Here is a 22,983-nt window from a genome sequence, read left to right on the forward strand (position 1 = left end):
CGCGAAGAATTTGTAAGTTTTGTCTACCAGACTGTTAATTTTCTGATTAATGTTTGACTTGATTTCATCGGATGTTCAAAGAAAATTAGTATCAGAAGAATCTTCACCACCAACATACGCTTACATATTAGTAGAATGTTTACGCCCTGCTATTACTGACGAATGTAATCAATGTATGTGTCTGAAATGCCCTTTCGTTTATATTGTTTATTTTACAATGCACATGACAGTTATCTATTATTATTTTCTGAATTATCAATTAAAATATTCACCATGCAAATCAAATATTTGAAATATCCTTCTTATCATTTTCGCCTTTTCTAGAATCCAAGATGTTTTTCCCTAAATTTTATCATGCATTTAACCGTATTTCTAATGATGCACGCAACAGGGTGTCCCCCTTACAATTGTCTGCATTCTAATGATGTATGTCACAGTAACGTTTATTTAGTAACTTTCTTTTTTGTTCTACAAATGCTTGTATTAGTGACAGTATTGATGAGTGTTATACTACCGTATTTGTCCATTTTAATGACGAAACATTTTAAATAAACATAGAGTTCATATAGCTCTATTCTTAAATGCATGGAAAAGTGAATTTGTTTTTCCCCCATTCTAATGATGCATGAAATAGTTGCATATTTTCCCTTTTCTAAAACTGCATGTAGTAAAACGTCTAGTAGAATGATGCAGTTAAGGCGTTCCATAAAATAAGTTACATATCGATTTACGCAATGTAGACCACAAGTTAACTATTTATAGCATATAAGTTCATGCACGTGCGCAATATACAACCGTTTTCGGAAAACATAATTTATTATTCAGTCTTTTTCGAAAAACGAAAAGGAAAATAATGCGCACTTTGCACAATTTACTGGTTATTACTTATATTACTTTATGTTGTAACTTTATGCAAGTTGCAAGGGTTATCTCTTTATAAGGAATTATATATTTAAATAGATAAAGTCGTGCATTATGTAAAGGAAATAAGTAAAGAAGGATTCTATTTACATAGACATGGGTATGTCTGATTTTTGTTGGTTTGTTGTTGTTTTTTTATTGTTGTTGTTGGTGTTGTTTATTTTTTTTTCAAAAAAGAAAAGGTTAATATGTTAAATATTAAATAATAAATGACTTGCTCTGTTTACAGACATGTATATGTGATGTGCGTTTCATTGTATATCAAATTTAAGTAAAACATAACAATTAAAAACACGTAATTTAAAACATAACAACAAAAGTCATTACAATTGGATTTTCATCACATCTTATCATTATTTTTAAATCTTATGCTGCATATATGCTATTGACACATACGACGAAAATGTGAACTTTTATAAGCATGAACATCATATAATAGGTGAAAATAGTTTCCAGTGCATATGTAAAATGTGCTACTATAATGCATGTATGTGATCATGTCAATTTGATATTGATGCACGTTTGCCATATTGTATATTTTGCATTTGCATATTGTAGCACATGGGTCTATGACCTCCTGGGAAAAGATAAATAAACTTGTTAACCTTGTTGTATTTTCTCCGCTTAAAATCATTATTTAATTGTGTTTATTTAGAAGATATTTATGCATATGGTGAGTTCGGAGATGTTCATGGGCATCCACGAAATTCGCCTTCAAATCTATTCTGTACCGCAGCTACGCGAAGAAATATAAAACGGACATTTTCTTCTTCTCACAAATACCTTACGCGGAATACTCTACCTTTAACGTTTTAAAAGATCGTCGTTCTAGGATAAAAAAAAAGAGTATTCCGGGTAAATTTATGGGAAATGACGAAGAAAATATCCGTTTTTTTTTTTGGTGTACGATATCAAATATATTTGGACGGTGAGTGTCATCGATTGTTAAAGGTTTTGCAGATGAAAAGGCATTTCGTAGACAACTTTGACTCCTTTTAGCAATTCTGTCGTAGAAAATCAATGTTTACGTGAATACATTGTATACACACCGGTCTCTCAAATATCGGTAAGACCGGTGTACACAATGCACGTGAATCAGATTGTGTCCTATTTCTAGTAACCGGCTGTTACGGTGTTCATATAAAACAAAATATCAAACACTGCATAACATGGAAGACGTCATTGCATGCGCATATCTTTACTGCATTTATCGAGTTCAAGTGTGTTTTTTAAATATATAGTTTGGCTGAGTTATGTCATTGAATGTAAACATGAAAATGCTACCCTTTTTTAACTAATACTATAGAGGTATTATGAAAATTGCCTAATAGTGTCACGCTATTGTTGTTATGAATACTAAATGTTGGAATTGTCTTTTATTTTTTTATTTTTTTTTATCAGTAGTGGATAATAGCAGATCAAAGCGTCTAATCCCTGTGGGTTTAATGATGTTACGCAAATAAGGAAAACATTATTGAAAAGCTAGTACAATCGGGTAATTTTGGATTTGTTTCTTCAAACATTGAAATATTTTGAGGGGGTTAAAAGTGACTGCTCAGGCAATTCGGCGAGTGAAATGCTGAACGAGTGTTTAGATTCTTGTACTATTTACTACGTGAAATATTTCTCCTTGCTACTCTTCTTTGTTGAATCTAAGTAATGCAAAAGTCAATTTTGACTTGGGGTGGTGGTTTGAATCGACGATCGACTGCCCCTCCACCACGGATCAACGCAGTGATCTTTGTTTTGTCGCTAAAACGAACGGGAATACTCGTAGATTGGAGTTTACCATACAGCTATCTGTGTAGGGTAAAAGTCCCCGTTTTCTTTAAGTGATTTGCAAATGACATCTTCAAACATTCCCACCAAAGAAACCTGTTGAATTCTTAATATGTTAAAACACGCTAAACTGATAATCTAGCGTATACGCTGATAATACATGGGATCACGACGCAATTTTCAACTGTTAACTAACTGCATGTCAAATTTGGTGAAGAAAAAAAGACAATAATGTATAACATTTTTACGTTTCATTAAATTGCTGTTCTTGGTAATCATGTATATTCAAGTGTCTGTTTTAAAGCTTGCCATTCATTGCACCTGTGTTAAAAATCACGGCCATTAAACCTAACTCTCTCAAGTAAAGTTAGTACTCGCGAGGGCCTCGAGCAGATTCGCCATTCTATAGTTTGGTTTTTCGCGAGAATGAAAGTTAAATATACTACAAAAATGTTATATGTCGCTATTATTTCCTCGCGAGAATATCAAATCTCGTTCCTTTATCTATCAAAATAAAAATGTATTTAGCCAAAAACCTCGCATGTCTGCGGTTCTGTTTTGGCAAGTTAAATTATTGTCACCGAAGTAAAACGAGACTCTTTTATAGATCTACATTTTAAGATAAACATAATATAATTGGAGAAAATAAGTTGTTTGTATTCATATTTGCCTGCTATTGAAACTTACCAAAAAAAATGGTTAAGAAAACCGCTTCTTTATTTTTCGAAAATTTATCTACACTAACCACACATGATATTTGTTTAGAGATTAACTTTAATGTAATCAATGTTGGTCGGCTGCCAATTATCATTAATGTAAATAGTTTGAAGTATCATTGTGTTCATTTTCTTTCATTGTTAAGTGTAACTAAATTTACTGATTATTTCAAAACATTGAATGTAAGAATGGTGATTGACAAAGTTGATATTGGAAAATGTTTAGGAGAAATCATTCATCTGCCTAAAAAAATCCCTTTATACTTTGTGAGTTATTTAACGTTCGTGCGAAGTAAATTGAGCCGCGTCACGACAAAACTAACATAATGGGTTTGCGACCAGCATGGATCCAGATCAGCCTGCGCATCCGCACAGTCTGATCAGGATCCATGCTGTTCGCTATCAGTGTTTCTACTTGTAATAGAGCGGATGCGCAGGCTGGTCTGGATCCATGCTGGTCGCAGACGCACTATGTTGGTTTTGTCGTGACGCGGCTCAGATAACGTTATGAAATTAAAAGGAATTCTATCAAAATGTATTTTTATTTTGACTTTCACCTACCCCACTCACTGTATACCCTTTGTTTGGCATAATAATACTTTAATATCATATTAAGTGAATACATGTAAAAATAAACCACATAATAAATTAAATAACAAGTGTGTTTTTAATTTTACACATGAATTATGGTGCTATATCAGTCAAATATATTTCATATTTTTTACAAATAAAAATGAAATATAAATATAAATATGAAAGTGGGAGGAGACAAAACTCATTACACGGGACTTTTTCGCCATTTTGTTTGAAAAAAAGAGATAAATAAAAAACAACTTTTTGTTGAATTTTGCTTTGAAAACTATCAAGAATGATAGAAAAATGGTCTAAGAAAATAAATCCGAACACCAATATCTTTAATTCAGTCATTACCACTGTACAGACGTTTAAAGCGTTGTTTACGTGACGCCACAGAGAAAAAAAAAAACATGTGCAAAAACAGTCAAAACACAATATATTACTGCGCGTCACCATTTTTCTTTGATAATGAAATTAAATAAAAAGGTTTTTTTTTCGTTTTTCGTGAAATATGGAATATATTTTCACTTGAAATTATGCAGCATTTTATCATGTTTCGTGAAAATATATTCCATATTTCACCCAAAACGAAAAAATATCGTTTTAGCATAATCCTGTTCTGTGATATTTAAGAAAATTATGCCCTTTAATATATCTACAGTTGTCATTCTAAAAAAGAAGAAAAAGAACAATAAATACTAATCCCGATCTCCACCACATATAAATCTGGTCTATATTTATTTTCGCTTTTAATTTATTGCTCACCTGTCACAAAGTGACAAGGTTAGCTTTTGTGACATCGTGTTGTCTGTCGTCCGTCGTTCGTACGTCCGTGCGAAAATCTTCTTGTCAGTTCGACAAGGCTAGCGCCTTGAAATTTGTTATGAATCATGATCTAGTGGTCCTCTATAAAGAGTGTTCAAATTATGCCCCTAGGATAAGAAGGGGCCCTGCGAGGGGGCTTTTCGATTTTTAGCTCACCTGTCACCAAGTTGTCTGTCTTTCGTCTGTCCATTCGTCCGTCCGTGTGTTAGCTTTTTCATACAAATGACAGTGTTGTTATATTTTTCTGGTCCTTCGAGATCATTGATGCCAGCACTATTAAGCGTTAAGAATTGAGTACCGCTCAAGCCGGTGCTAGGGGTCATGAGGGATGGTGCACTTATTCATTATACCTCATGTAACAGACTTAATCAAACCGACTCTGCAATTTTCAAGTAATTTTGTTGTGATTTTTGCTTCCGAGGAATCACTTTGTTTCCAGATTTTTATACTTCACAACAGCAGGTGTCAAGTGCTGTGTGGCAGCTGTAAAAGTTGCCCTGTACTTCACTTCAGTGCTATTATATTTTTCTGGTCCTATGGGATCATTGATGTCAACACTATTAAGTGTTAAGAATTGAGTACCACTCAAGCCCAAGTCCTAGAGCTTAAATGCTTTTAATATTTGGCATGCAACATCATAAAGTAATCCTCTAAAAAGGCTAATTGATATTAATGTCTTAATGCCAATAATACATGTAATAGTAAAATACTTTCTAAATGTCACTGATGCGTTTTATGACAATTATATGTTCTATTTTCTGCAAGTTTATGTAGCGGTTATCTACATGTATTTTTAGTTCGACTATTCGAAGAATAGGGAGAGCTTATGTACTCATCCAGGCATCGGCGCCACCGTCACATTTTTAAAAAAAAAATCTGCTAGCAAGTTGACATCTCCAAAAACTAATGCGGGATTTAGGTGGAAACTCCACACACTTAAAGTGTTGATTTTTTAACACGATGAGCATATGTTACATAACTCAGAGTCAACTTGTTTTATGTTCCTTTTATAAAAAATAGTTGAGTGCGCAGTCTCGCGGAGACCTCTTAATATATAACAGTATCCATGTTACCTATTTTGTGAATTCTGTATATGCATGTAACAGTAACGTTGTGTATTTCATTCATTTAAAAGACGCATGCAACACTCACGTTTTCCCTTTGGTCTGAACATTGATGCAAGCTCACTCAACTATGCTTATTTTGCAAGTTGTAAGTGTACTACAAGTGTCTTTTTCTTGTAGTCATTTAGCAAATGATGATACCTACCAGGCATACAATAAGCTGTGCTTTATTTACAATCAAAACACAAACCTATTTATATGGTTATGATATGTGTATATATAACCCATTCCAGAATATGATTTTTGACAATGTGCAATTGTGAACGATATCCTACATCTAAATAGTGTTGTAGATCTGTCTACCACACGTTCCATGTTTCACTGATTAAATTCCCTTCATATTCCTTCCTGCTTTAATCGTCTGCTTTTTATGTTTTTAGTCATGTAAACCCCCGATGAAAACAGATGGTTACATTTTGACTATTCAGCCAAAATAAATTTAAGGCGGGAAAAACACTATAGGTTGCAAACAAATGAATTATTTGGCTGTCTATTTACCCTTCGTAGTGGACATCGAAACACTATAGACTGAATCGGGGAAAAAATGGCGGCCATTTGATTCCCACGTTACCAGATATTTATTGTTAAAATGTACTGTTACTATGTAACAGTAAATATACTTAGTAACGTGGTACACATGCATTTACAGTTAGAATGACTCTCGTTGGCCTTTGGGATATTAACATTACAAAAAACTGACGGGTTATAACAACGTATTCTTTTTATTATAAAGAAAAAAATATTTATGCATGTAATTGATTATGTCATTCAAGTCTTTTTTTAATTTATTTTTCCAGCATCAATGAGTGGTGGAGAAAGTCATGCGGAGATTGAGTTCTCGTCCATGAAACAACCTCCATTAATCAAACAACTTAAAGGAATTCTCTCCGAGTATCCGGACGGTGGACAGATTTTGAAGGTAGTGTATTTTCCACAAACGTTTATCATAATGTTTACCCTAGGTAAATCATGTTTGTTTCATTTTTTTTTATATATCTATAATGTGTTTCACACTTTACGTATAACTGCGTTATCAGTTTAAGATGACCTTGAGTTGCATGTACCAAACCGACACATGCATACACAGAGTGCATGTAAAACATTTAAATCATTATTACAAGAGATTATTTGAAAAAAAATGATACATTGGTAAACGATATGTTAAACTTGGCATTAATACATAAATGTACTGTATTTGTAAACTTCACGCAGTCGGTAAATAGCTTATCATGACCCCATGCTAATTTAGGTATACGATCTTACAACTTAAACAAAGATTTATACATTTGAATCGGGAAAGTAATATTATGCTGTAATGGGTAAATACGGCCTTTCCCGGGGGATCATTTAGTTTACATAGACTTGCATAGCAATATGTCTAAAACAAACTTTCCCCTGAAACAACAATGTCCAGAGCTTAGAGACTTAGTATGTTGCAGCATGGTCCACTACAAGAGTTATGAATAAGGCCTTTGACGTAAAAAATGTATCCAACTATTCGGTCACTTAGTTTATACAAGAAAAAGAACATGTAATGACCAGAGCTTAGACATTGAATATGAAGCATAACCTTACGGTTCATTAAAATGTTTGGTTATCATGCCCGTTGGATAAAAGTAATGCCGCCATGAGAGCACAGGAGTACCGCTTATTGAATGTTCACAAAATATTAATTTGACTTTATATCACATTACATTCTTTTAGTGTGTTTTGATTACTTTTTATGTAGTTTCAATTTATGTAGCTCTATAAAACTTGAAATATTATCTGTTGCAATTGCTTTTGTAGCATTTCGATCGGTACCTGCGATCAATGAAGAATGTTGTGTGATTTTGGCAATCTGTTCGCGTTATGTATACGAGAGATAGCAGAAATTACACTCTGGTTTGATATATAAAGCATAATTACTCTAAGACTTAATTTATCCCACTACGAGGCGAAAACTCTGACTAGATATAGGCACCTGCCTATAGGAGTTGTTACCCTTGTCAGGTTAATGTAATTTCACAGGTTTTAGCTATTATTAGCTTACTTTATAATAAATGAATCTTTTTCCTTGTCACAAAATATTAGAGAAGATTTAATTGAAGTTGACCTTGACTTTAATTTGACATTGACACTTCCGGTCATATAAGTAGTTCTGCTAAAATTGACATAGCCTTGTCATTTATTAACGAATTTGATTTAAACTTGAACAAAAAATCCAACACTTATAAGAAAACTGACATGTTTAATAATTCAAATATGACATTGACCTATAATTGTTCTTGACCAGAAAGGTATTAAATGTCGCTTAGCCTGTCATAACTTTGTTTATATTTATTCACAGATTTTATTTATATTTGGACAAAATAACCCTTTTGACATAAACCTATTTCCATGACAGTAAAGATTTAATCTTTGAAATTTGCTAAAAGATATTTTTTATTAATGTAAAGAGTTTATCCTCCTTATGGCCGAGAGCTTGCCTTTAAGGGTTGAGACATCAGAATTGCAGCCACCGTTTAACCCAGCGTTATCGTAAGAGGCGACTTAATTGGTTCGAATGAGTTTATGAATCTCCTAGCTCCAACAGATGAAGTGGTTTGGGCCCCTTATGTCGCTTAAACTTTAAAGCACCTGAAGTTAGCCAACATTATCTTTCCTTTTTCTGCAACATATGACCTAAATTGTGTTTGCGTGTTGTACTATCCAACAGTCATACTCGGACAAAAAGAACACTTATGATACAACTGATTATACAGTGTAACAAATAATGTATTTTAAACACATGTTTTTTTGCTACAAGACCACAAGAAAAACCTCCAGAGAGAAATGCAAAAGATGGGTTGCAATCATTGTTAGACTGAAATATATTGAACTATAGCCATAAACATTTGTTCATCCAATCAATTCAGAATACCAATAAAAATATACCTTTACGTTCAGTAAAGTAGATATCCTACACTGGCTTCATTGTTCTCATACTGACAGTTTTTTCTTTCATTGGGTGGTTATATGACGACTTTCTAGCTTTATTAATGAATGCTCTGCCGTGCACATTGTGGAAACCGGTCTTAATGACCTGTGTGAAACCACTCTAAGCATGATGGGAACGCACTTCTTTTAACATGACGGCTTGAACACGGAAGTGATAGAACACAACGCATATGGGGCCACTTGAAAAATTAAACTTCTTCCATACCCTGTTGGCAAAATAGCCATTACATCATTTTTACTCAAGACCTGCATCAAACACTCCTTCTGACAATCCTTTAGTGGTTTTACAAACCCAATATCGTTCAACACGAGTGATAGTATTTGGTCCATTGTTAGTTTAAAACCGAAAGTGAAAGTAGTTTTGAATATTTGAATAAGTAGTAACACAGTCGAACTATCAATTGCACTTGCAATATTAAAATCTGGAAAACAGTGATAATTTTTTTTAATTACATGAAAAGATATATTGTTTTATAAAATAAAATCTTTATGTCGGAGTCATTTTTACCCTCATTTGGGGTGAGTGATGCGTAGTACGACACAGGTCTATATTTGAGAGAACGGTGTATATACAATGCTGCCGTGCATTATCTCAGACACGGTGACAGTTCTGATCAAGGGAAGTAACCACTGCGAAGAGTTTGATACAAACATGACGTGTAAGCGTACTAATGATGGCGTAACATTACAGGCGCGTCAACGAAAAATGACTCTTTTAAGCTGTAAACCGTTCTAACTTTAGATTTGTGACAAATATAATATTGTTTTCGTGCAAAGTCAAGAGTCAATACTAAAGTTATTGAACCCGTTGAATATAACAATACTATGCTAGACAGAGGCTCGCATAATTTGATTTTATTCAACGCGTTCAATAAAGTAAGTATTAAATTTACATTTATTCAATTTTCTCTATTTATTGTAAGGTCGGACACAATATTGAATACTAGTAGTCGTTGTTTTGCCTCATTTCTTCGTAACTCAATTACACTCTATACTATGTATATGTTAGCTAGCTCTCTTCCATTCCATATAAATTATATCATTGACACTGTATAATCAATATCATCGAGACCATCTTAATGCAATTATTCAGTTATAATAATTTCATATTAGAAAAAAAACATTAGCATTCGCCATATATTTGTTATGAAGGAAAAGTTGTCATACATGTAAAGACTATGATAAAGATACATCAAAAGCAATACTTTCACAGGAGTTGATTCAAAATGCTGAAGATGCTGAAGCAAGTGAAGTAAAGATTTTGTTCAATAACAGACGAATAAACGATTCCATCGATGCTGAAACGCCAGTATACAACAAATTCTTTAAAGTGAGTTCCTAATGAAATTAGCAAATATTTGTTACTTAACTAAGTAAAAGTCGTTATTGTTTGCATAGAAAATTTCGTAATTTCAATGCATTGTGGTATGATGACATGTTCGAAATTCAAATTAATACAGAAGAAAATAGGGCCATATTAATCTTATTTCTTTGTGCGGTAGTCCAATGATTTTTTTGTTATCCTTTACGTACCATATTCTAACTAATTGGATCAGCATAATTCTTGGAATCAGACATTTCGTTTTATTGTGTTTGTGTTGGTAGTTGAGCAATGCATATTGATACCGGGGAAAATACAACACTTTTGGCATTAGTATTTGACAATACTTAACGGTATAATGAGAAATGACCTTGCAATTTATCGTGGTGGTTATTTGATTACAAACAGAAACGTACGTATCTACAGGCTGGCCTGGCTCTATACTGGTAATACATTCTAATTACTTTCGGTTACAGCAGAGTAAGGGTTAATCAGGAAAATGAAAGGAGCATGATTCTGAAAGCAATATGGCCCTTTTTAATCAGAACAGACAAGCGTTTACACCTTGTATATCTTGTTTATAATATACTCTTTACATACTTAAAAAGGGTCCATCACTCTGTATCTACAATGACGCAGTATTTAAGGATAAAGATTGGGATGGTATACGTATGATCTACAGCAGTGTTAAAGAGGATGATCCTCTAACAGTTGGAAGATTTGGCCTTGGCTTCAAGTCTGTTTTTCATATCACTGGTAAAATACAATTTCATATCTGATTTCAACTTTTGAATCTAAATGCATTTTTGCATAAATGTTAATTGAAAAATGATGTAAAAGTCCAAAATTTATCTTTGTTTTGCATGATTCTGATTATTTAACATATAACATTGTTAATGTATACATTATAATGAGCTCTTTTAATCTTACACTCATTCTCTTTAAACCGATTCTTTTACCGTCCTGTACATTTTTAACAGATTACCCGTGTGTTATCAGTGGAAGTAAAATGCTCCTGATAGATCCACAGCAGCCTGCCGATAAGGTAAATGCTATGATAAATATTGCAGACATAGATAAACTAGGTGACAAAGGGTTACATGCTGGATCATTTTGGACTGCTTTCAATGGCATGTTTGGTTTCAATAGAGATTGTGCACAAAATGCTTATTTCAATGGTACAATATTTTGGTTTCCTCTCAGAGAGAAAAAGTCCGAAATTTCTGAAACATTATATTATGAAGCAAAAGTACTAGACTTACTTGACGTATTTGAAAAAGAAGCATCAAGTATACTACTATTTTTGAAGAATTTAGAATGTATTTCTGTCTCTACAATTGGGTTAGATGAAGTGTTTAAGGAATTGGCAAAAGCTGAAATTGACGACAACACTGGTAAATTAAAGCAAAGTAGATCTAAGTTCAAGGAAAAAATAAAACTATTGGCATGCGATTATAAAGGTGAAGACGTTACTGTCGACCTTCAAATGACAATTAAGACAACTGTAGATGGGATTTGTGAGAGTGCCAGATGGCAAATAGTCAATTACTTTATAGGTAATAGCGCTTCCACTGATTTTAAGAAGCTAATACAGGATCAAGATCTGGGTTACAGTCCATATGTAGGCGTAGCTTCACCTTTAAGTAAACCCGATGATGAGTTTGAAGGGCATGTATTTTGTTTCTTGCCGTTACCACATGAAGGCTCAAAACTGACAGGACTACCGGTGCATGTCAATGGCTTTTTTGCATTAAGCCAAAATAGACATCATTTGAAATGGGAAACGGATGAACAAAGAGGTAAAAGGATAGATGACAAAAATATCTTATGGAACAAATGTCTCATCAAAGAAGCACTTCCGAAAGCATACAGTAGATTAGTGCAGTCAATCATAGAAACGGCAACTTGTTCTGGAAACAGGGACGATCTTGTTGCTGCCGTTTACAGATGTTTACCACTGTCACACAAAGTTCAGAACAGATGGAAAATTCTTGAATCTGAACTTTACAAAAAGATAAAGAAATTACGAATCCTCTATTCAAAACACAAGAAAACATGGGTCACCATTGCTGATGCTTCATTTGCATCATTTGATCAACTGCCTGAGAATTATAAACATGTACATAAAGCAGTGATTCGTTGCCTCTATCTGACTGGCAAAATGCACATAGATATGCCTTTGGACGTATTCCTCAATTTACAAAAGCACTTTGCGAGTATAAAAGATCTGACACCGGAATCATTAGCAAAGCTTTTACATCACAATGCTGGATATAAAAACCTGTCGGAATCGGATAAATTGGACGTTCTTTTATATCTTTGCTCCGATGGAAGATATTATCAAAAGATCGAAGGCCTTGAACTATTACCACTAGCGAATGGTGGATGGAAGACGTTCAAATCACAGTCAGATGTTATCTATATTGGAACAGATGAAGAAGTTGATATTCTAGTGGGCCAGGAAAAAGTATTTGTTAAGAAATATACATCACCTGGGTCTATGCTGTCTCACTATATTGAAGAAATCTGTACAAATGGTGAGTTTCTTACTTGTGTCAATATAGTTATCTCAAAATATTGCCTTGTCTGTCATGCCTTGTACTGTCTCTAGTCATTTTAAGGTATTCATATTCCAGTACAAGAAAATTGTTAGCGTGGAATGCTGAAATCATCTTGTTGTACGGGGCAAAAGATATTCGAAACATTATTAAGGAAAGTGCAGCATTAAATAACTGTAACCCTTGTTGTGTAAAATCTTGGAGTTATTGCTCTTACATACTTAATTTTCATGCCCGTAGAATAAAACAAATTGTCAAACTCAAACAGCATAGATGTTCGGATTTGGGTAAACATTCAGCGTGGAAAGAACCTTCCCAAATTTTTAATAAATCATATTTGCAAACATTTATATAAAAACGAAATAGGGGCCCCGATCTTATGTTTTTGTTTGTCAAATAGCTGTCCATGTGAATAAACTGTATTGCTTTTGTCATTTCTGGTTTAAGATTTCCTTCATTGCTCGTGTATAACTTATTAAGACGAAGACAACTAGTCATGCATTAAAACTAAATTCCAGTGCCTATAAACCTTATGTTTGTTTTATCTTTTTTAAAAATGCAACTAGAATCCTTTGTAATTTTCATTTATTCTAAGAGTTACTCAAAAAGTATGAGAGATATCATATTGAAACATCATAGATGAATATATCACATGAGAAAAAGTTCAATGTTTTAGAATAAAAAATCTCTTCTGAATAATTTTGTAGTATCTTGAACTTGAAATAACAAAGTTTGATAGCATTGATTTATAAAAAAAATGCGGTTGGAGTTATTTCCTGCTAGATTTTTTTAGTTCCCGTGATTAACCCCAAAAGTAAGTAATATTAATTTGAATCTTCAAAGATAGAAATAGTTTATTGAGAAAGAACATTTCTATGTAATATTTGGAGTCTCATACAGTAAATGTTGAAATGGTTCCTATTTGTGATGAATCTCTAATAAATCAAATCATTAATGGTCATATAAGCCCTTTCAAACATTTTAGGACTGTTTATGAGACGTGTAACATACACTTAAATGACCAGTACAGTTCGATTCATTGAATAGTAAATTGTTGGTACAAATGCCAGGTCAGATAAATGAAATTGCCAAATACTAGCTTACCAGTAAGTAAGATGTGCTAGATATTAAATCATTCGTTCTGACTCAAAATATTTGAAATTTCCTTTAATATAATTTGTATTCTACTTTTATGTGTTTTCTTAATATTTGCAATGACGCATATTTTTTTTCATTTTAAAGGTATTTTTCAAATTAAGAAACTCACGGCTGTAGAATTTGGACATTTTTTGGAATCAACAGTAACGGACAACTTAGGAACAAGCCCTTGTATAACAGACCGTTCTAAATTGCAAATCAAATGGCTGGAAAAGACATGGAAGTATTGCATTGACAAGAACTATTTAGCATATTTGAAACATGTCCATATCGTTCCTTTGTTGACAAAAGGTTCATGGATAGCACCTGAATCCGTCGATCTCTTACCGTTTTCAGAAATGGTCTTAATTAAGTCTTTTGAAAACGAAAAACTTCCAGAGGGACTATGCAACTGTTTTGAAAATATGGGAGTGAGAGTATTAGAAAGTTTACCTGACTGGATTCCAAGAGATAAAACGAAACCGTATTTTTATTGGCCTTCCCAGAAAAGCATTTTGTCTTTATTAACAAAGATTGGAAGTAGAGAATGCATAAATCAACACATTGAATTGTTTAATTCAAGATGCCAATGGGAAGACAAGTCGGTGTTTACTACCTGTTTTGCGAAACTTCATCATGCCTTAACTGAAGAAGGAGTACAGTTTCTCAAGAAAGCTGAAATATTTAAAGCAGTTAATTCAATCTCAGACATAGGCACTGATATTGCTGTTGATGAAATTAACTGCTATATAAACGAAAAATTGCACTTTCCAGATGATGTCTGTTTTACTAAACGGTGCATAAAATCGAGTCATTCATATGAACGCTTGCTGGAAACTTTGGGAGCATCAAAATTAGAACTTGAAGATCTTGTTGTTGCAAAACTGACATTTTTTCAGAAACCGTCAAGTACAATTGAAATTCCAAAGTTCATGGATTATTTTATCAGCAACTTTCATTTATTTCAGACAAATGATGATGTTATAGAGTTGGCTTCCAAAATTCAATTCCTTAGGGCTGGGACACAAAGATTTAAAGCGTCCGACTTATATGATCCGTCAGACCAAAATTTGCAAGATTTACTTTTTGAGGAAGCTCTTTTACCTGAGACGAAGAAGAAATTGAGCGACGAAAAAGTTCGAATTCTAAGGTTTTTAGGTCTGAAAGGCTATAAGGATATAACGGCAGATGTTATTTTGAAGGTAGCTAAAACACTCGATACCTGGTCAAGAGAAAAGACTTGTGGCGAACAAAGCTTCAGAAAAGCCTCAGTTTTGATGAATATTTTGCAGACCCAACACACTTTACTTGAAGCAAAGTGCCTAAATGGTTTTACTCTTGCAAATAGTTTGGAAAACCTCTCATGCATTCCTGTGCAAGTTAAGAGAGTGCCAGCATATCCAGAGTGTGTTAAGTGGAACCCTGAACACAAAATTCTCTGCACTCCATTGGAGGCAAATGAATCACGTAATAGCCATCTTATTGGCGGAATAAAACCAGTTGTTGTTTGTACCTCGTCTAAAATGAATAGCTTGTTTAAATGGCAATCTGCTCCGTCCATTCAAGATGTTTTATCACAACTGAAAATTGTTTGTGAGTCTTACTCTGTTCATAGTCGACTTGAGATTTTGCCACTAATAAAATCAATTTATCAACATTTGTCCTCGCGCAATCGAGAAGTGTGGCAAAACAAGATTTCTTTTACAAACGAAAAAATTGTCTGGACTGGGTATGACTTTGCCACTGCCAGTAAAGTCATTGTTGCTCATGAATCGAACGATCTTGATTTATATCCCTATTTCTGCTTTGTGCCGACAGAATTTCAAACAATGCAACAGTTATACACATCATTTGGTTGTCGTCTCAGACAGGACATTGATGTGCTCTTGGATACTCTGGGTCAAATTAAAGAAGTTCACATTGTAATACAGGATGAAGAGACAGTCCGACGCGACAGAAGCATTGTTTGCAAAATATTAGGCAAGATAGGTTCAAATTTCGAACAGTATTTAGGTTCCTGTAAAGAATCAGATATACTGATGATGGTATATGACAGTGATCCAAGCCGCTTACATCTTCTCCCGCTTCCTGAATGTACATATGATGACGATCCAAGTTTTTACTTTGAAAATGATGAGAATGTTAATCTAGTTCATGAACTGATTTCACCAAATACCGTTGAATCTCTTGGAGTTAAATCTATTTCAAGAAAAGCATTAATGGACGCTGAAGAATTAGGAATTGAGGAATGGGGCCAACAAGAGCCGCTGACAACGCGATTACACGCCTTGCTTCGTGACGGATATACCGACGGCCTCTCTGTTCCGAAAGAGCTGATTCAAAATGCTGATGATGCCGGGGCCTCAGTTGTGAAATTTCTTTACGACGAAAGACAAAACGCCGATATGAAACAAAGAGTTTTTAGTAAAGGAATGAGGCATTTTCAAGGACCAGCTCTTTGGATCTATAACAATGCGCAGTTTACATCTGATGACATGAAAAACATAACAAAACTCAATGCAGCAACAAAGCAGACAGACGTAAAAAAGATAGGAAAATTTGGTCTAGGTTTTTGCTCTGTTTATAACTTGACTGATTTACCTAGCTTTTTGTCTGGATCAGAATTAGTCTTTTTTGATCCTCACGAGAAACATCTTGGTAACATGCTCCAGAGAAAAGGTACCGGTCTAAAGTATCGCCTTCCAAATAAGACCCTTGTGGCAAGGCACATCGACCAGTTTAAGCCCTATTCTGGTATTTTCGGATGCAACCTTGAACAAAATGATTTCAAAGAATATAAAGGATCGCTGTTTAGACTCCCTCTTCGAACAGAGCAACAGGCCAAAGAAAGTCACATATCATCATTGTCATACACACACGATGAAATGATTAAACTTCTACATATGCTATTAAAAACAGCGGGAAACCTTCTCCTCTTTACTCAAAACGTCCATGAAATAGAATTACATCATCTTCCTGGTAACGCTAAATCTGCACTTGATCAAAAACTAATTTACAGTATAAAGAGAACGAGTTTTAAATGGGATGTTGGACTCTCTACACATACAAATGTCAATGTCTTAGCAAGGATGCCAGAACTCTTAAAAAGTAAACAGGAATTCAATGAAATACACAAGTTATCTATTAAGCAAAATACAACAAATCATGCACAAAATTTATTTAATGAAATCGACATAAGTTGCAACAATATAGAATCAAAATGGATGACGTCATGGGCAACTGGCATGGACAAGTCTTCACAAATGTATGAACAGTTGTCTACTGAAGGCGCTGTACCATTGTCAGCAGTTGCTGTACCATGTTCCGAATCAAATGTTTTTACTTCACAGGGATTAAATGCCCTTCCATGTGGATTTTACAATGAAGGACATATATTTTGTTTTTTACCACTGCCGTTGAAAACAAAACTACAGATACATATAAATGGATGCTTTTCGGTAACCTCAGATCGTCGACAACTTGCTTCGATTACTGAAGACGATAAAAGCAGTTCAAGAAGCGCCTGGAATGTTGCTTTGATGGAAGATGCACTAGTCATAGCGTTTTTACGCCTTCTTCAATCATTTGCTAAAGAGGAATTGAACATGAACGCGGATTATAAGTACTATGATTTGTGGCCAGATAAATGTGCTACAATTGTTCAGCCATTCAAAGAAGGATTTTACAGGGCGATCATTAAAAAGAATGTACGAGTATTTAAAAGCAATCAGAGGTGGATTTCGTTTGAAGACACAGTGTTTCTGGATCCAAATTTACATGAAAGTGATATTGGAGCATTGGCTTTCGAAGTTTTGTCTCATTTTCCTCCCAGGCGAAATAAATCTCTCATTGCAATGCCGAGGCATATTCTTGAAAATATTAAACAAAGCAATAAAAAACATGAACATTATATTCAGTCAAATCAGGTGTTTGATGAAGAATTCTTTCTTTCTTTTCTTGAAACGCTTACATCTGATTTCTGGGTCAATCGCATAAGCGAAAGAAACAAAGTTATATATGTTGCATTAAAATGTCGAAGTACCAATGTAAAAAAGAAAATGCGAACTATTAAATGCATTCCTTCAGAGCCAAATAGCACTCTAGCTAGACCATGTGATCTTATTCATCCAACGTCATTTTCAGCACTTCTTTTTAGCGACAATGAGGAAATATTTCCAGTGAAAATTAAAGAATTTCGTAAGGAAAATAGTCTTGCAAAGCTTGTAGATTTAGGAATGAATTCGGCTTTCCTTTCCGATTCTTTGCTCATCGGCAGATGTCATACTGTTTTGACTTTGGCAAAGAAATGCTGCAACTGTGCAAGAGATCGTTTTGAAAACTTGATGCGATATTTTGCACAGGAAGAGGTTTTAAAGGAGTTTGAGAAAAATGAAAGATGTATTGACGCAATAAGTGACCTGTTCATGTTTCCTGTAATGGCGAAACCAACTGGATGGTCATTTTCATGGAAAGCAGATTCAGAACCAGCTGATGTTATGGTTGTTAGTCCAACCGTAAGCTGCAAAAAGCATGCGGGTAGCAGTAAAAGTGTGCTTTTTGGAAAGTCAAAATATTTATTTAGACAAAGTTCTGCTGACTTAGCCGGTATAGTATGTGCTATATTAGATGAAGGTTATATATTTTCATTAAAGGAAACCCGAAAAAACAATGAAAAGCTTCTACAATTGTTTGGTATCAAATGCCCCAAAACAATGCCATTAAGTATTCTTTCAAATCAGATGCATGCTATTTCAGAAGAATATGTATATGCGGAAGAACAATTTGAAGATGTCGCAAGAATACATGACAAAATATTTAGACATTTTGAGATGAAAATCAAAGAACCTGAAACAGAGAATGTATCAAAACAAGCAGTAGATGTGATAAAAAATTGTAGATTTGTTTTGATAGGAAAAAATCTTCTTAAAGCCAATAATGTTGCTTTTAATATCAAAGATGAGGTAAAACCCCATTTGTATCGCCTTCCCGAAATAGACAAAATTAATAAAAGTTTCGTGTACAGTTATCTTGGTGTTCAGCAGTATTTTAGCATTGATCGTATTGTTAATGTAATGACATCAATGAGTCAGGTTGGTGAGCAGGTAGTAAATGTAGAAACATTTAATAGCTTACTTATCAATTTAGACGAATCTATGCAACATTTTGAAATGTGTTATGATGATTTAACGAAATTCCACAACAAAATCCTTGCACCAGATACAAATTGTACTCTCTGGCCAACTAACCAGCTTGTTATTGAGAATGAAAACTATACATCGACTTCATCCATGAAAATCCTTCATCCGTCGGTACTTCCAGCTGTTGCTAAAAAACTTGGAGCTAAAGTGAAGCAACTTCGTTGCTATCAAGATATAAAAATTGGAATATCATTCGGTCAAAGAGAAGAACTTGTTACAAGAATAAAGGGCCTACTTAAAGCATATCCATGTGACTCGAGTATTATGAAAGAGCTACTACAAAACGCAGATGATGCTGGTGCAACAGAAATTCATTTTATTAAAGATTATAGACAACATTCAACAGAAAAGCTTTTTCAAAGCTCCTGTGAGATTTTACAAGGGCCATCATTATGTGTTTATAATAACAGTTACTTCACAAAAAACGACATTGAAGGAATTCATAATCTTGGACAAGGAAGCAAAAATGACGATCCTACAAAAACGGGACAGTATGGAGTAGGTTTCAACGCAGTTTACCATTTAACAGATACACCGTCGTTTATAACAAAGGGACCGTTTGACGAAGACCAGGGGTTGATGATTGTTTTCGATCCACTATGCAGGCATGTTCCTCAAGCGACTTCATTAGAACCTGGAATGATGTGTAAATTATCTGACCTTGAACCAAATTTCTCTGACCATTTGCTTGGATATCTAGTCAGTGAATTAATCAATGATGGCAATGGTACTGTTTTTCGTCTGCCACTTCGATCATTGTCATCCGAAATAAGTGACGAAATCATATCTGTTTCTAAAATGGATGACATTCTTAAATCATTTGAATTAGAAATGTTTGAATCTGTTTTATTCTTGAAAAATATCAATCGAATAAAAATATCAAATATTTCAACTAATGAAATGATAGAAGAATATTCAGTGGAAGTTCAACTGTCAGAAAAATCGGAAAAAGACCGATGGACTTTTCAAAGAGAGGTTTCTAATATAGATAAATCAAATAGAAGCAACATGGAACACAATTTAGGGAGAGATCCGAAAGAAGTCATTTATGAAATGAACGTTAAGGACTCACGGAATAAAGCAAAACATTGGGTAATAGTTCAAAGGTTTGGAATGCATGGTGACATGGACTATTTTGAGGAAATAAAAGAGTCATTCAGAAGTGGCGACCTTGGACTTTTGCCAGCTGGAGGTGTAGCAATCCATTTGAATGACACCGTATTATCATATATTCGGTCAGATGATCTGAAAAATGTGACTCAATACCTTGATACTTGTGAAAAACAAAAGAGAGAGCAGGAGGTCGCTGTGGCATTTCAAGGAAGGGCATTCTGTTTTCTACCATTACCTGTTTCTACTGGTTTGCCAGTTCACATAAATGGACACTTCGCACTTGACCACGAAGCTAGAAGGGATCTTTGGAAAGACGGATATAGAATGAAATGGAATACTTGCGTACTCAACGGTGTTATAATTCCTGCATGGATATCGGGTATGTGCTATATTTCAGATTTGATAACACCTTTTCTTAAAAATGCTAAGAACTGGCATGCGTTAAACACGACTCTTCTTGAATATCATAACATCTTTCCTACCGGAGAATGCACATCGGACACTTGGACAAACGTTTCAAAGCAATTCTACATTCATGTACATGATATACACGCAGCACTGTTTCCATGCGTACTGGATAATAAGTCAGACTTACAAATAAGCACTCAAAGCACATTTGTAAACGAGCGATTTAGTGTACTTTGGGTTCCAATAAAGGCACCAAACAAAGACGGATACTATGGAGTATTTAACACTGTACTAGCAAGCATGGTATACAAAAGCATGGTATACAAATATAATGACGTTCGTTTGATAGTTAAACTTCTTAAAGCTTTTGGTCTGAAATTAGTAGAAACCCCGGATAAAGTGAGACTGGCAATGTGTAAAGCTGGCATTGACAATATACCAACTTCCTGTCCACCTTTCGTAATTTCATTTCTGAAATCATTTGACGACCAAGCATTTCAAAGTTGTGAGATTGGGCCTATAGGTTGCATTATTTCTGAAACAAAATTCATCACACCACGAAACCTTTATATTTTTACGGACTTCATAATGCAAGACAAAGAATTTTGTAAGAAAATGATAGGTTTGCCAATTGAGTTGACAGCAGATGGAGTTCTTCGAGTTTATTCAGAAAACTCCCCAGTGTTTATTTCTTCGTACAAACAACTACTTCCGGATTGTGCACATATGTTTATACATGAGGAATTATTGAACTTATTGCAAAGCTCACAGTATTTAGATTTACCAATATTCAAACGATTTAAATTTGAAGATTTTGTACGATTACTTCCAAGCAGCATGGACGTAGATATTTATGCTAGCGGATTATCTATAGCATTCAAAGAACAAAGTGAAAATGAAACTAGTCCTTCAATTTCTATGGAGTGGATCACTTTGTTTTATAACTTCCTTGGTGAATGTTCCATCTCGTCAAATATTGATGACAAGACGTTGCTACAAAATGCCTCAGTCACTGATTACCAAAAGCGGAGCATCGATTCAGATTTACTCCAAGAAAATATTAAACTACTTGATAGATGGTCCTTTTTGCCTTGCATAGGTACTGACAATAAACATATGCTAATACCAATGAAGGATATTTGTAATATACTTCATTTATCATATAATGACAAGAGAAATACAACTGGCGGCTGCCTTGCAAAGTTTCGCATTCCCACCTTATATCCAAATGCATTTTATGATTGTCATGCGAAGGAAGATATTAAAAAATCCATGGAAAATATAGTAGCATCTCTGAAACGGCCATATGATTTACTTTGTTGCCTTTCACATCATAGATCTGAGCTGGAAGCTTCCAGTAATTTGACAAACGAGGATGGAGTTGAATTGCTGTCCTATTTCGGTAGGGAACTCAGTGTACTTATAAAATGCTCTTCTGAACATGAAGTTGTTACCTTACTTTGTAAGCTGCCATTTTATCTAACAATGCAGGGTACATTGATTTCTCTAGCAACAACAAAAAATGTCCTTGTACTGCCAAAAGGTATGCCCTTTAGTGGAATACAAGAGTGGGCAAATGCTTGTAATATCATTCTTTTGCAAGAAAAAGAACCCCTTTCTGCTTTGTATGATTTCCTTGGATTAGAGAAGGCAGATGAAGATTTTGTATATGGCCAAAAGATTTTACCACAGCTAACAGCGATGCCATCAGAATATTGGATGAAACATATTGAATACCTTAGAGATAAACTTGGACAACAGTTCACTATGACGCACAATCAGTCTAAGATAATAAAAGAACTAAAAAGCATTGCTTTTATACGCGTTGACGGTAACATGAGGATGGCAAACCAGTTGTATGATCCATCAAACGGAACCTTTGAATATTTGGTGAATTCTAACGAATGCCTTCCAAGAGATATGTCATCTATTGAATGGACAGCCTTTTTGACGAAACTTGGCCTAAAAACGGATGTCACAAATGAAATGATGATAATATTTGCGAAACAAGTTGAGTCACTAAGTTTAAATGGCTATTTAGACAGTACTCGCAAGAAATCAGAAGTTTTGTTGGCTCGTTTTGTTGAAAGAAATGGACATGACTGGAATGCAGCAACATTAGCTCAGTTACGAACTGTTAAGTTTATATATCCGTTTGTTGTAGAAGACACGTTAATGAAGTGTATCCGCAGTTCAGTGATGTGAGGAAAACGATCTGTTTCTTTGACTCCATCTCTTCTAACAATTCCGATCTTTGTTGGTCAAGTTCCAATTTATGTCCGAAGGATCTTTTCAATGCTCTTGATTGTAAGATAAGAAAACAGCTTG

General features: G+C 34.4%; 1 protein-coding gene across 1 annotated transcript; it reads left to right on the plus strand.

Annotated features, from left to right (window-relative positions):
- Positions 1–792: 792 nt before the first annotated feature.
- LOC132759908 (sacsin-like) lies at positions 793–22,860 on the plus strand. Its single transcript, XM_060751780.1, has 6 exons — positions 793–1,021; positions 6,739–6,860; positions 10,134–10,250; positions 10,850–10,997; positions 11,222–12,778; positions 14,042–22,860. The coding sequence occupies exons 1-6, from the start codon at positions 1,018–1,020 to the stop codon at positions 22,858–22,860; spliced, it is 10,767 nt and encodes a 3,588-aa protein (XP_060607763.1). The 5' UTR covers positions 793–1,017.
- Positions 22,861–22,983: the final 123 nt, after the last annotated feature.

The sequence above is a fragment of the Ruditapes philippinarum genome, unplaced genomic scaffold (assembly GCF_026571515.1).
Source record: "Ruditapes philippinarum isolate M1 unplaced genomic scaffold, ASM2657151v2 ctg2444_1_1_1_1, whole genome shotgun sequence".
Lineage (NCBI taxonomy): Eukaryota > Metazoa > Mollusca > Bivalvia > Venerida > Veneridae > Ruditapes > Ruditapes philippinarum.